The 14104-nt window shown below is 43.4% G+C and overlaps 3 protein-coding genes across 4 annotated transcripts; 1 reads left to right on the top strand and 2 right to left on the bottom strand.

The window, feature by feature from the left end:
- Nucleotides 1–3343: 3343 nt before the first annotated feature.
- LOC108888104 (GTPase IMAP family member 9-like) lies at nucleotides 3344–4903 on the bottom strand. Its single transcript, XM_018683920.2, has 2 exons — nucleotides 4811–4903; nucleotides 3344–4704 (listed from the first exon to the last, which is right to left on the bottom strand). The coding sequence occupies exons 1-2, from the start codon at nucleotides 4827–4829 to the stop codon at nucleotides 4016–4018; spliced, it is 708 nt and encodes a 235-aa protein (XP_018539436.2). The 5' UTR covers nucleotides 4830–4903; the 3' UTR covers nucleotides 3344–4015.
- A 13-nt stretch (nucleotides 4904–4916) lies between these two features.
- On the top strand, nucleotides 4917–7626 carry LOC108888106 (uncharacterized). 2 transcript variants are annotated; one of them, XM_051067202.1, is made up of 5 exons: nucleotides 4917–5032; nucleotides 5134–5578; nucleotides 5989–6069; nucleotides 6485–6681; nucleotides 6769–7626. In XM_051067202.1, the coding sequence occupies exons 1-5, from the start codon at nucleotides 5023–5025 to the stop codon at nucleotides 7404–7406; spliced, it is 1371 nt and encodes a 456-aa protein (XP_050923159.1). In that variant the 5' UTR covers nucleotides 4917–5022; the 3' UTR covers nucleotides 7407–7626. The 2 variants fall into 2 exon arrangements, with proteins under 2 accessions (XP_050923159.1, XP_018539439.2); XM_018683923.2 differs by lacking the exon at nucleotides 5989–6069.
- Nucleotides 7627–7777: 151 nt separating this feature from the next.
- LOC108888105 (uncharacterized) lies at nucleotides 7778–10497 on the bottom strand. The gene is made up of 2 exons (XM_018683922.2): nucleotides 10181–10497; nucleotides 7778–10056 (listed from the first exon to the last, which is right to left on the bottom strand). Exon 2 carries the CDS (start codon nucleotides 10034–10036, stop codon nucleotides 8243–8245), a length of 1794 nt encoding a protein of 597 aa, XP_018539438.1. The 5' UTR covers nucleotides 10037–10056; nucleotides 10181–10497; the 3' UTR covers nucleotides 7778–8242.
- Nucleotides 10498–14104: the final 3607 nt, after the last annotated feature.

Below are 14104 nucleotides of genomic sequence, written 5' to 3'. Positions count from 1 at the left end.
GTCATATTTAAGCAGTTCTTCAGGAGTGGAGAGAGGAATAGAAGTAGAAGGGCCGTGAGCGAAATCACTACCAGAAAACCATCTTCTACGAAACACAGGGTCTCGTGACTGAGCTACAAGATTATAATACACTACAGGATCCCATGAAGCAGAATCAGGTGGACGCAAGGTGAAGTTGTTCTCCGGTTCTGTTTGAGTGTTTAACGGGCTGTGGGCAAAGTCGTGGTCAGACAAAAGACTCTCATCAGACTCTGTTCCCCCCGAGGACGAGAGTTTAAGTGCACGGAAAGTTGGACTTCCTGAACCTGTGTCAACTGAACTGTCTGTGTCTGTTCCCTCCGGTGTGTCTCCTGATACTTCTCCCTCTTTATATGAAGGACCGGCAACAGGAGGGATGATGGACTGAGAGCAGTCAGGTAGGTCTGAAACAGAATAACTGGAGCAGCGACCTTGTTTTCCTGGCTCTTTTCTCACGGGCGGCGAAAACATGGCAGAAAAGTCCAGTAAATCAGAAAGTTCTTTGTCATAGAGGCCAATGATTCTGGAGGCACCAGTTACTACATCTAGAGACCGAGAGACGAGCACTGGTTCTTCAGAGGTGGAGACAGGAACAGAAGAGTAAGCATAACCAAGCACGGATTCCTGTGCTTCAGTGTCTTCAAGCAGAGTTTTCTTCTCCTCAGGTGCGTCTCCTGATATCCCTGAAGCTTCTCCTTCCTCCTCAGTAGAGGAGCACTGGTGCTTCTCCTTCAATCTGCGTTTCATCTTCACTTTGTTTTCAGTGTATCTCTGTTAAAATGTGTTTAAAAGCTGCTCCTTCACCTTTTCTCTCTGCTGCTGTCTGACTCGTCTGATGCCTGAAAGCTGGAAATTCAAGGAGAGAACGTAAACTCTCAGAGATTTCTCAATGATTAGAAGAGACAGATGTAGGTGTTCTTTATTTCAGACTTACCCAGTTAGCTCTGGACAACCTGTCTTCTTCTCTGTACGTCCTGTAAAAGTGAAACTGAAACTGGAGAGTGAGCTTCCTTTCCACTCTCACTTTTACTAGTGAATCACACCCACTCTGACTCACGCACTGAGGGAGTGAAAAAATGTAGGATCAGTCAACAGTGAGCTACAAGTTCGAACTCCTCTGATGTTTCTGTTTTCTTTGCACTGATGCAAATCATGTTTGGCATCTTTAACATCAGTTCAGTGGAGATTAAGTACATCCACTTCGGTTCTCTAATATTTCAGTTTATCCTACTTTCTACTGGTAGTTTACTTTGATATAAATCATTCTGCAATGAAAGACATTAAAAACCAGTGCAGCAGAGAACATGGAGGCTCCTTCTCCTTCATGATAAAACACGTTAGGAACATAAAGAACATTTACATCAAATGTCCAGTAGATGGCGACATTTTACGAGTCATATAACAGGTCACTGTTTGATTGAGGCTGATGATGTTGAGTTATTATACAAAACTGTCCCATATGTCAACAAAGACCTGTGTGATTCTGGAGGGAGAGTCCAACACATTTAGTTTTGTTTCACAGGCAACAAAGTCTTTTGTCCATGTTCAGTCTACATTTATATGTTAGCAGTTTTTGGTCAGTGATGTTGATTTTTTTTTTTTTTTAAGTTATTTTTTGGGGCTTTTTTGCCTTTATTGACAGGACAGTCGAGAGGAGACAGGAAACAGGAAGAGAGAGTGGGGGAATGACACGCAGTAAAGATCTGGCCAGACCGGGAGTCGATCCGGGGACCAGCTGCTCAGAGCACTTAGGGCCATGTGGTACGCGCCCCACATGGGGGGGCTATGATTTTATGACTGTTTGAGTGACATCAACATGTTGTTCTCAGGGAGAATAACGATTGTTGTTGATTAACTATATTATTGTAACTGCTGAGAGAACATGTGACCTCACATGTATCATTTCCATATTTCTCATGTTTATCCTCAGTTTCTTTTGGCTGTAGATCAGATCCATCTCTCTCTAAGATCCTGGCTGTCAGGTCTCTCCTTGATGAATCTCCACCTCCCAGGATCATAACTGAAATCTTCTTCTCTGTGAAAACAAACAAACAGAGTTTCTACCTGATACAGTTCAAATCCTCCTGTGGTTCACTTTTCCATTTAGTTGATTCTGGATCAAAAGTCTCCACTTACTGTCAGACATGGTCGTCAGCTCCACGGCACCGAGACTCAGACGAGCTGTGAGGAATCTGAGAATGAGCTGCTCTCGGTCTCTTTGTATGGAGCTGTTATGTAACTGTAATGAGGCGTGTCACCTGTATCACCTGTGTCACCTGTATCAGTCATTATAAATGTCTTAAACAGCAGCTTTCAGCTTCACTGTGAGCTGTGCAGAGACAAAGATTCAGAGAGAAGATGGCTTCACTTCCTGCAGGTAAGACCTGTACTGACTCTATATACTGTATAGGTCAGGTGGTGGAGCTGATCAAGAAGATTGATAACATGGTGGCAGCAAATGGGGCAACATACTACATGGATGAAATGTATGAAGAAGTTTAGGCAGCAAGAAGTAGAAGACTTCTACTACACTAATCTTCTGGAACTGTTTGAAGATATCAGACATTTTCATGAACCAACTTTAATCAGTGGCTTCAACACATCGTCAGTGTTCAGTCAAAACAGGACAGCTTCTGTTCCCATATGTGAAAATAAAAATATGTAATGTATTGAAAAGCTTTGACACACATGCAAACTTGTAGAGACATGTATTTTGTTAAAGTACTTTAATTTGTAAGGAACCATGAACTGTATCATTCAGTCAGTGTTGGTTTACAGCTTTGGAAACAAATTTACTGTCACATTAATGTCCCTCATGTATGTGGACTTTTGGCCCATATCAAACTCTTTATTATGCTGTCTCACTCTGCTCTGCAGTTGCTGTAATGAGCTGTAGGTGTTAGAGTTGTGGTGTCTGGCTGCTGCATCTGCTTGGGAGTGAAACAAGATCTGTGTGGTTAGTCTTAACATTATACTTCTATATAACAGTCTGCTTGGGCAACAGAACAGCCTTCAATAATCCAGCCATGAGTTTAGGATTTACAATCAGCCTGTCTGTTAGTGTTAAAAATTGTCTTTGTTTCCACAGTGTACCAAAATCATGGACAAAGCCGAAAGCTGTGTTAATGTCTGTTGTCTTCTCTGTTACATCTTTACATGCCTCTGTGAATGTTTTTAACTCTGCAGCGTTTGCATTATCGTTGGAGGGAAGTGGTTTTTGCTGCAACACTCTCACACTGTGAGAAAGCAGGAAAACCTGATAGTATCTGCACAAAGTGAGAAATGCAGAAGCAGTTAAGAGCATTAACCACAGTCTTGTGAGGATGTTTAATGTTGTTGTTGTCAATGAAAATGTAACTGATATTCAAAGTGTCCTGCTTCAGCTTCTGGAGAATAAAATGCTGTCTGCTCTCACTGTGCCAGAAATAACACATACAGTTTATACTTCAGCATTTCTTGCTCTTATCAGATGGTGAAGAGAGCTGATATGAAAGTTGACTCCAAACTTATGAATACATGACCAGACCCTCTGCAACCAGGACAGAATTACAGTAAGTAAATATTCAGCACTAATTAATAATAATTGCTGTAAATGCCAAATAAAACATGCAGATTTCTTTTCAGTTTTAATTTAATTTTATGTTCACTTTTCAGAATAAAAGAAGTTCTGACAAACCACCATGATTATACAGATCATGAAATGAAAGCACAGGTCTAAATACAGCAGAGACAGGAAATACTTTATCAGTAACACAGTCTGTCTTATATCTACTGTCACTCTAAGAGGCAGTCTTACAATCAACAACTTATATTTTTTTAAATCATTTTTACTGACAGAACCTAAAGCAAAACAAAACATTCAGGAGATTTTGATTTAATCTAATTCTGGTACAGTATATGGTAACATTTATGTTTAATGTTGTTCACAGTCCCTTACAGATAGAATAAATGTGTGTGTGTGTGTGTGTAAAGGCTTTTTAAAAAATATCAAAGTTATTTAACTTCTTCTAAGAATTTGTAGAAAAAGCCTGATACGTTGGAACAGTGCATCAAAGAAGCTGTAATTGTTGTTATTCTTGCCAGCCGCTTGAACTTCTTCATACATTTCATCAGTGTAGTATGATCCATCGTTACCTTCCACCATGTTATCAGTCTTCCTGATCAGCTCCTCTACTTGTTTTCTGTCTTTGCTGTTGTTGTCAAAGACGTGGAACCTGCCTCCACATTGTTGGATGACTTGTCGAAGGTCTTCCTTACCCTCCTGTACGTACTCTTGTATGGTCATGTCTCCAAGATCACCACCACGTGTAAACAGCACCATCATGTACTGGTTTGCCTTTGGACCAAACAGCTGCTGCAGAGCCTCCACTGAGTTCTTCTCTTCTGGAGTGAATCGACCGACTGTGATGACCAGCAGGAACACATGAGGACCAGGACAAGAGACTTTCACACACTTCACTATTTCTTCTCTGATGAACTCTGCAGAGACCTTGGTGTCCAGGATTCCTGGTGTGTCCACCACAGTCACCTTTCTGTTACCTAGGTGTACATGTTGTTGTTCGCAGGTCTTAGTCACTGAGTCTGAACACGGACGAGACATGAACAGACGTTCTCCCAGGATGGTGTTTCCAACAGCACTCTTCCCCACACCAGTTTTTCCAATCATCACTATTCTCAGATCAGGTTCTGTAATAACATGAATGTATTCTGTTTAATCTGTCTGAAACAGTGAATCACTGGTTTAATGAAGGAATACATGTTCCACAGTATATAGAGTCAGTACAGGTCTTACCTGCAGGAAGTGAAGCCATCTTCTCTCTGAATCTTTGTCTCTGCACAGCTCACAGTGAAGCTGAAAGCTGCTGTTCAAGACATTTTTATGACTGATACAGGTGACACGCCTCATTACAGTTACATAACAGCTCCATACAAAGAGACAGAGAGCAGCTCATTCTCAGATTCCTCACAGCTCGTCTGAGTCTCGGTGCCGTGGAGCTGACGACCATGTCTGACAGTAAGTGGAGACTTTTGATCCAGAATCAACTAAATGGAAAAGTGAACCACAGGAGGATTTGAACTGTATCAGGTAGAAACTCTGTTTGTTTGTTTTCACAGAGAAGAAGATTTCAGTTATGATCCTGGGAGGTGGAGATTCATCAAGGAGAGACCTGACAGCCAGGATCTTAGAGAGAGATGAATCTGATCTACAGCCAAAAGAAACTGAGGATAAACATGAGAAATATGGAAATGATACATGTGAAGTCACATGTCTTCTCAATGATAAAACAGCACACGAGAACATTAAAAAGTTAAATCAACAACCTGACGTGTGTTTGTTGCTGTTAGAGGACGGGTTTTCAACAGACACAGTTTGGCAGCAAATAGATGATCTACACAAGTCGACAGGAATACATAAAGAAAAGATCAGAGTGGTGCTGCCACTCAGCCATGCAGGCAAAGATCATTCAAGCTCCCTGTGCAAGTTCCACACCATGGAGGAGGTCTGCAGTGAAGTGAGGAAACTGACTGAAGACACAAATCTGAAGCCAAACAACAAGAGGTAAAGCTGTGTAGACAGAGATGGAGACGTTCTGTTTTCAGTGGTGAACTGAACTGAATCCAAAAATCTGATGAGGATTTTAAATGTTTTGAGAATTTGTTAGAAAGTATGAGGTTGTTGCAGCACTGTAAAACCTTACAGGAAGGAAGTCTAGGTGCTTCTGTCTTTATCTAGATTTGGTGGTGATGTCAAAACGTCTAAATAAATATGTGTTTTCTAAAATGACACTTTTATTCTCTTGGTTATGACTTGCTGACAATAATTTACACCTCTGGTACAGTAGACGACTTTGACATTCTCCATCTGGCAACACTTGAGTTATGCTAATGCTAAAACAACGTATACCATGTGCACAAACTAGAGAAATATGTCGTCAGTGACAGTGAATTAATTAGTGGTTTTCTATACAGGAATGATGAAGAGAACAAGGCAGACAGAGAGACAGAGAACGACAGACCCCAGGCCAGTCAGACAGAGACAGAGGAGACTGAGTAAGCATCTCAACTGTGAGCTTTGCTGTCTATAAATGTTTTCCTGCTTTATGAAGTTAAAATGGTGTCAACGTGCTGATCATTTCTCACCTTTTATTATCTTCAGGAAAGCACTGTGTAGACATAGTCTATTGTGTAGAATCATAAGAATGGAACAATGACAGATTCCTACATTTTCTTGAGGAAAAACCATCAGATTTCCTGTTAAATTAAATCACCACCACTTCACTTCAGCACCAAATCAAACCTCACCCAAGACAGGTCAACTAAACAATCTCAAACTGATAAAGGCAAGAAAGTGGATCTTACTGTACATTCACTTCAAAACTATTGTTAGAAATATGCAGGTAACTTAATGTGTTCAACAAAAACATTTTCCTCCTCAGCTAATGTTGTTTCTTCTTCCATATTGTAGGAAATTAGACAGTCCTCAGCAACAGTCTGATCAACAGTCTGATCAACAGCCTGAGCAACAGTCTGATCAACAGTCTGATCAACAGCCTGATCAACAGTCTGATCAACAGTCTGATCAACAGTCTGATCAACAGCCTGATCAACAGCCTGATCAACAGTCTGAATCTGAACAGTCTGAGTCACAAACGGAGACGACAGGTAAACACAGTCTCTCTCTGATGTTTTACCAGCTGAGGAAAATGTGTAAATATATTAAAAAGACTAACTGTGACTCTTTTACTTCAGATGGCAGACCTAGCAAAGTATTTAAAACTGAGGAAGAAAGAGTGAACCTTGTTCTGCTGGGAATGACCGGGACTGGGAAGAGTGCAACTGGAAACACAATCCTCAGAGACAAACACTTCACATCAAGACCCAGTTCTAATCCAGTTACCACAGAGTGTAAAGCAGTAGGAAGTGAGATATGTGGTAAAGCTGTACGAGTGATTGATACTCCAGATATCTTTGATGATGAGATCAGTGATGAAGTCAGACGTGAACATGTAAAAAGGTGCAAAGATCTGTGTCAGTCAGAGCCTTGTGTTTACTTACTGGTGATGCAGGTTGGCAGGTTTACAGATGGTGAGAGAGACATCATGAAAAAGTTAGAGAAAGCTGTTGGTGAAGGAGTTCACAAACAAACAATCATCCTGTTCACCTGTGGTGAAGAGCTGCAGCGAGCAGAAATGACTTTAGAGGATTTTCTAGATTCCTGCCAACCTGATCTGAAGAGAATAATAGAGAAGTGCAACAACAGGTGTGTTCTGTTTGAGAACTCACCTGTTCTCACTGATCCAAAACAAGTGGAAACCTTAATGCAGACAGTGCGTGAAATGCCTCCAATAACCAGAGGACATGATCACAGTCGTTGTATTCTGATGTAAACAGGGTGGAGCCTGAAACGATGTTTCTGTACCTGGTTGATTCACAGTAATATTCTTAATAATCAATGTTTACCCAGAAACGTGTCTTTACTTTGTCTGTCTCATGTTAATCTCTGTAAACAACACAAAGATGATCTTCACCAATAAACCAAGTTGTGGACTTGAGCCAGTCTCTGTGGTCTCTGCTGAATCCAGCACACACATCCTGTCACACACACTGACTGAAATCTTCCTCCAACACACACACTTCTCAGAGCTTCAGCTGCACACACACAAAGCTCACACACAGCTGCAGGTGGAGGCTGTTTACCTGTGTGACAGTTTAAGATCAAACTGATGAGTTTAAAATGATAAAAACACGAGAAGATACTTTATTTTTGGAGCATGAGGTTTTTCTTTTAGAATATATAAATGAAAAATGACTTATTTTCATTATTCTCCCTGAGAACAACATGTTGATGTCACTCAAACAATCAGAAAATCAACATTACTGACTAAAAACTGTTGACATATAAATGTAGACTGAAACATTTTGTCGCCTATAAAACAAACTAAATGTGTGGGACTCTCTGTCCAGAATCACACAGGTCTTTGTTGATGTTTCATTCCTCTTCTTTTCTGTGTATTTTGACCAAATGTAGATTCAGGTTCAGGTTCAACACAACACTCAACCAAACAGACTCCTGATAAAATATCGCCACCTACTGGACATTTGATGTAAATGTTCTTATTATGAAGGAGAAGGAGAAGAATCTGTAAACTGTCAGCTACAAAGAAACATGTACTTCATGTGGATATATATGAACTGAGCAGATTCCAGAGATGAAGGTTGATGTTCAGGTGAGCTCCAGGTGTTCACAGAGGAAGGGGTCGAGCTCACAGAGAAGCTCAATCATCTCTGAACTAGCAGCTTCTCCTTTCCTCCTCACTGTGTCCACAACTAAACGAGCTTTGTCTCTTTTGTTCTGCGTCTCGTCCGCTGACTCCCTCTCTGAATCACTCATCACCCTTTTCTCAAACAGTTTGTCCAGCAGACTCTTGAGAACAGGTCCTGATATCCCATCGATGAAGCTGCTCCGTACGTCCAGCAGCCTCTGGTTCGAGGCCACGTTCAGAGGACTCGGCCCACACCACCTTTTCCCTCCACTGGACCAAAGACAAACTCGTCTTTCCCACGCGCTGTGGGAGCCGTCGCTGTCTCTCAGAACCAGCTTCACGTGTTTCAGCCTGGTTTCCCAGCTCACCTGGAACGATGGAAAGTAGTCGTCGTAGTTGTCAGAGTCAAACTCAGCTTCTGTTGGTTGGACTAGAAGCGAGTGGTCTTCAGGACAAGTGGACAGAGTGTAGACCTGACCTGGGATCAGTTTACAGTGTGGGGACGTCTCTATGTACGTCTCATCTCCCACTAACTTCTTCCTGGTGCGCAGCACGTCCCGCAGAGGAACATTTCTGGGCAGCAGCAACACATTGAGGAGAGATTCAGGATCAGGGTCGGCCGGGGGCCTGTAGAACAGCAGGACCAACGCTCGGACCGGCTCGGGTGGGGCGTCTTCGTCCTTGACGTTACCGAAAGCAGAAAAGCCTCTGATGTTTATAACCAGGTGAGTCTCTGTGGTCTGATGAGGCCTGATAAACTCCACGGCCTCATCGTTCACATGAGCCACTGACAGGAAGTGACCTCCTCCTGTGGAGCGGATCTCACAGTGTGGGAGGTGAAGCTGCCTCACACACTGCTGCACACATTTGATGTCAAACAGGGGTCCTGCAGGCTTCTTGTGATGTGGGGCCAGTAGCCTCCTGTTCCAAGGGACCAGCCTGTAAACCACGTCCCCTTCTCCCTCCATGTCAAACAGCAGGCCTGTCACGCTGCACTGGTACAGGCCTGGGCCGGAGCACTGGAAACTGTAGCTCTCATCGTCTCCTTCAGCACTGATATCAGGGGTGAACTCCTCAAAGCTGCTGTTTAACATCATGGCAGGTAAACTCTCAGCTCGTTTCAAGCTCTCAGTCTCTGCACAGGTGATCTGACTCAGCGAGGGAGCGCTGACACAGCGAGACACAGACCTGGAGTCTCTCCTGCTCCTAAAGCATTCTGGGAGTTGTGGACAGTGAGAACGGGCTGACTGGGAGGTTTCAGGCGGCTCCGTGTGCTCATCATGGCCACTGCTCTGCTTCCATGTGAAAATGTTTGTGGGTAAAAATCCAGCAGCAGAAGTGATGATGGACTTAGAGCGGGTGGCAAAGTTTGACATGTACCTGAACGAGGGAGAAACTTGAAGTTCATCACATGATTGTTGAAGTTGTCGTATCAGAGACGACAGTGCGGCGGAGTCTGGATCTGCAGGAGGAGAGGGACCAGTTTGGGCGAAGTGAAACTTTACAAAGCGATCAGACTGGGTGAATATACTGTGAAGTGACTCTCTGTGTGGCTCCCTCATATATCTTCTGTTGCCGGTGTGGAGGAAGACAGGAAAAAAATCAGATCTGTACACAGGAGGCCGGGGGAGTACATACATGCAGGAGGCTGTTTCTGACCTTCCAGCACAATAAAATGTTCCACTTCCATCCGGACCTAAGTTTGTTGACTCCTCAGTCTTTTTCCTCCCCCGTCCTCTTTGTGCCGTCAGCATTTTCTACCTGCTCGTTAACTCTGCAAAAGAAAGCAGGTCATGTCAAACCAGTTTCACCCAGAAGAGTTTGTGTCCAACAGCTGAATCTCTGTGTCAATAAAGTTCAAAGAAGAGATAAGAAGTTTCCTCTTTTTCCAGTCTTACCAGGAAGTAGGAGCCGTGCATCATCACCAGCTGGAAAAGGTTAAGAAAGAAGCTTTTGTTTTTATTGTACTTCTTCTACATAACAACTGAGAAACTTCCTCTGCCGTGATTACTGAAGAGGAGTCATTGTTGTCAGGAACTCAGAAATACTTCCATGTGTCTTCCTGCTCGGTGGAGTCTCCACCCGCAGCTCAGACTTCACCTTTGGACCTTTATTCTAATAAACATGGTCACAGCTCCACGGTCACTGCGTCAGGGTGTCACGGTGGATGAATGGACGGTGGTTCCTGTATTTACACCGTCAACTGACGGTTGCTCTGTTAAACTGTTGAAGCTCTTCCGGATCACAGAGCTCCAACATTAAAAATCAAAGTTTTTATAAAGTTGGAAATGAAAGCTTTAAGGAAAACATGCACACTTCATACACACATTACTTATTTATTTAGTCATTTCTTGGTTTATTTACAAACTCTGATCGGATTACGCGCTGTTTTTTTTTTTTTTGTCAAACTTTATTAAAACTTCAGGACAATCACAGTTTATTTTCCATGCAATAAGAACAACACCATGAAACATTTGCCATTTGAATCTTTTATACAGAAGTAAATGTATAAAACATTTAGCTGAACATGAAGCAGTTATTCTTTATTCAGAAGGATCACATCAAATATGATATATGTGGAATATTAAAGGTGACAAACAGGTGAAAACTAATTATAAAAAACAAACAGAAAATATCCTTTTATTTCTGTACAGTACTTCTCTCTGATTCTGTTGTTTTTATGATTAGTTTTGGTTTTTATTCTGTTTGAGCTTTTCTTTCTTTTCTTGATCTCATCCACTGCTGTAGTGTTAGTTAATGACAGTAGGTGGCGCACTAACAAGAAGAAACATGGACATTTACAAGTTACACACTTTTACTGAGATGGTACAAATATCTGCACTTTAACTTTTTTACTTCTGTGCCTTTCTTATATTTTTTATTTTTCTATTTTTGTCACTCTTGTGTCCTGCTGCTGTAACATGTAAATTTCCCACAAGTGGGATAAATAAAGTCTTATCTTATCTTATCTTATCTTATCACAGCAAAACTACAGGTTGTCATGAGGATATAACAACAACATGATGGAACATTAAAAATACTACACAGAAAAATACAACAACTATACATAATTAGTTCTTATTATACAGACAGGTCATATTGTATTTTATATATATTATATATATTTTTGTCCATAAAGTGTGTTGTTGTGAACGCTGTGAACAAAACAGGAAGAGGAAGAAACACAGAGTCTGAAGCTCGGACTGATGATGAGCAGCTCAGCCGTAAGTCTGACACCAAACTGAAGAGTTGGTCGTTGGTCAGAGATGGAGAGAACAGGACGTTCACCTGTCTGAGGAGGTCAGGTCGTCTCAGCACAGCAGGACAGAGTGAGGTTTGTGTTTAAATCATCAACATGATGTTTCTGATGTTTGGAGTTTGTTAAAGGTGGACAGGAGAAAAGAGGAGCAGTGAAGAGCTCAGTAGAAGTTAGATCTGTAGGTCGCTCTTTCACTCTCATCTCATTTACAGCAACAAACGCTCAGTTTCCAGTTTATTAGGTACAGCTCACCTACAGTTAAAGCTCAACCAGCACCTGTCTGGAACAGTTCAACACAGACTGAACATTATAAACTGACTGGGTTATTATTTGGAGTCACATCTCTACAGAGTTTTATTCTGCTGAATAAATGAAGTGAGATGTTTTCATTTTTGATCCTCTGTTTAATTTCAGAGAGAAGAGAAACACAAAGCAGCTGAATAGAGGAAGAGACAGAAAAGTCAGCTGTGAAGAGACTGAAAACATGAGCAGGAAATTAACACAGAGGTGAGTCACACAGGTGACCTGCTTCTCAGAAAAACAGACGAACATCTGCCCCTCACTCTGACTGTGACTCTAACAAACGCAGCAACATGGCGTCAAATGTGGAACGTAAAGGATCAGAAAGAGGAACATCATGTTTCAGCAGAGCAGTCAGAAGCATCAGGAGGGCTCTGTCCAGGATCTGTACATGTGACTGTGCAAAAAAACGCCGCTCAAACCGAGAAGAAATTTGTTCTCGATATGTACCAGATGAGGATATGCGTGCAACTCTAAGGGTTTCCAGAAAGAGTTTGTCCAGTTATGGACAAATAAAGAGACGAGCTGAATATGAACCAGACTATGTCCTCCCTACAAAGCAACGTCATTATGAGTCCCTAGTCTACTCTAAAAGAATAGTAATAAAGGGTGAGTCCAGAAGTCATAACTCTTTTTCTCCTCCTTCTGGAGGAGTCTATGAGTGCTCATCAGGATCTATCCCAGCAGTTCCTCCTGTCTCCACCGGAGGAGGAGAACAATATGCATTAGGTAGCTGCTCAGGTTATACCCCAGGCTGCCCTGTCTGCATTGAAATACACCCTCCATGTGCAGAACGCAGGCTCACAGACGTCCTAGACGTTCCTGTCTGCACTGGCAGGACGTAGAGGACAAGATACATTTGAACATCTGCCTGTGCAGCCTGGAATCAGCTCAGACGGTGTCAGTGATGTCCTGGTGGAAACAGAGGCGACTGTTACAGCTGTGGCCTACTCAGTCACAAACACCCAGCCCCCCCATCCTCCCCTCCAGCTCTCCGTCACAGATTCTTGTGAGACCAGGATCTCCAGGTCTGTGTCTCGCTGTGTCAGCGCTCCCTCGCTGAGTCAGATCACCTGTGCAGAGACTGAGAGCTTGAAACGAGCTGAGAGTTTACCTGCCATGATGTTAAACAGCAGCTTTGAGGAGTTCACCCCTGATATCAGTGCTGAAGGAGACGATGAGAGCTACAGTTTCCAGTGCTCCGGCCCAGGCCTGTACCAGTGCAGCGTGACAGGCCTGCTGTTTGACATGGAGGGAGAAGGGGACGTGGTTTACAGGCTGGTCCCTTGGAACAGGAGGCTACTGGCCCCACATCACAAGAAGCCTGCAGGACCCCTGTTTGACATCAAATGTGTGCAGCAGTGTGTGAGGCAGCTTCACCTCCCACACTGTGAGATCCGCTCCACAGGAGGAGGTCACTTCCTGTCAGTGGCTCATGTGAACGATGAGGCCGTGGAGTTTATCGGGCCTCATCAGACCACAGAGACTCACCTGGTTATAAACATCAGAGGCTTTTCTGCTTTCGGTAACGTCAAGGACGAAGACGCCCCACCCGAGCCGGTCCGAGCGTTGGTCCTGCTGTTCTACAGGCCCCCCGGCCGACCCTGATCCTGAATCTCTCCTCAATGTGTTGCTGCTGCCCAGAAATGTTCCTCTGCGGGACGTGCTGCGCACCAGGAAGAAGTTAGTGGGAGATGAGACGTACATAGAGACGTCCCCACACTGTAAACTGATCCCAGGTCAGGTCTACACTCTGTCCACTTGTCCTGAAGACCACTCGCTTCTAGTCCAACCAACAGAAGCTGAGTTTGACTCTGACAACTACGACGACTACTTTCCATCGTTCCAGGTGAGCTGGGAAACCAGGCTGAAACACGTGAAGCTGGTTCTGAGAGACAGCGACGGCTCCCACAGCGCGTGGGAAAGACGAGTTTGTCTTTGGTCCAGTGGAGGGAAAAGGTGGTGTGGGCCGAGTCCTCTGAACGTGGCCTCGAACCAGAGGCTGCTGGACGTACGGAGCAGCTTCATCGATGGGATATCAGGACCTGTTCTCAAGAGTCTGCTGGACAAACTGTTTGAGAAAAGGGTGATGAGTGATTCAGAGAGGGAGTCAGCGGACGAGACGCAGAACAAAAGAGACAAAGCTCGTTTAGTTGTGGACACAGTGAGGAGGAAAGGAGAAGCTGCTAGTTCAGAGATGATTGAGCTTCTCTGTGAGCTCGACCCCTTCCTCTGTGAACACCTGGAGCTCACCTGAACATCA

Source organism: Lates calcarifer, unplaced genomic scaffold (assembly GCF_001640805.2).
Source record: "Lates calcarifer isolate ASB-BC8 unplaced genomic scaffold, TLL_Latcal_v3 _unitig_1299_quiver_1180, whole genome shotgun sequence".
In the NCBI taxonomy this organism is placed as follows: domain Eukaryota; kingdom Metazoa; phylum Chordata; class Actinopteri; family Centropomidae; genus Lates; species Lates calcarifer.
Note: the sequence above shows the minus strand (reverse complement) of the source record. Positions and strands in the feature narration are given on the sequence as shown.

What these genes read in the sequence shown, in the direction of transcription:
- LOC108888106 (XM_051067202.1), top strand. An exon ending in CTGAAGCCAAACAACAAGAG is followed by an intron (nt 5,579 to 5,988) that starts GTAAAGCTGTGT and finishes TTTTCTATACAG; the next exon opens with GAATGATGAAGAGAACAAGG. An exon ending in GTCACAAACGGAGACGACAG is followed by an intron (nt 6,682 to 6,768) that starts GTAAACACAGTC and finishes CTTTTACTTCAG; the next exon opens with ATGGCAGACCTAGCAAAGTA.
- LOC108888105 (XM_018683922.2), bottom strand. Translation starts at nt 10,036, where the DNA reads ATGCTGACGGCACAAAGAGGACGGGGGAGGAAAAAGACTGAGGAGTCA.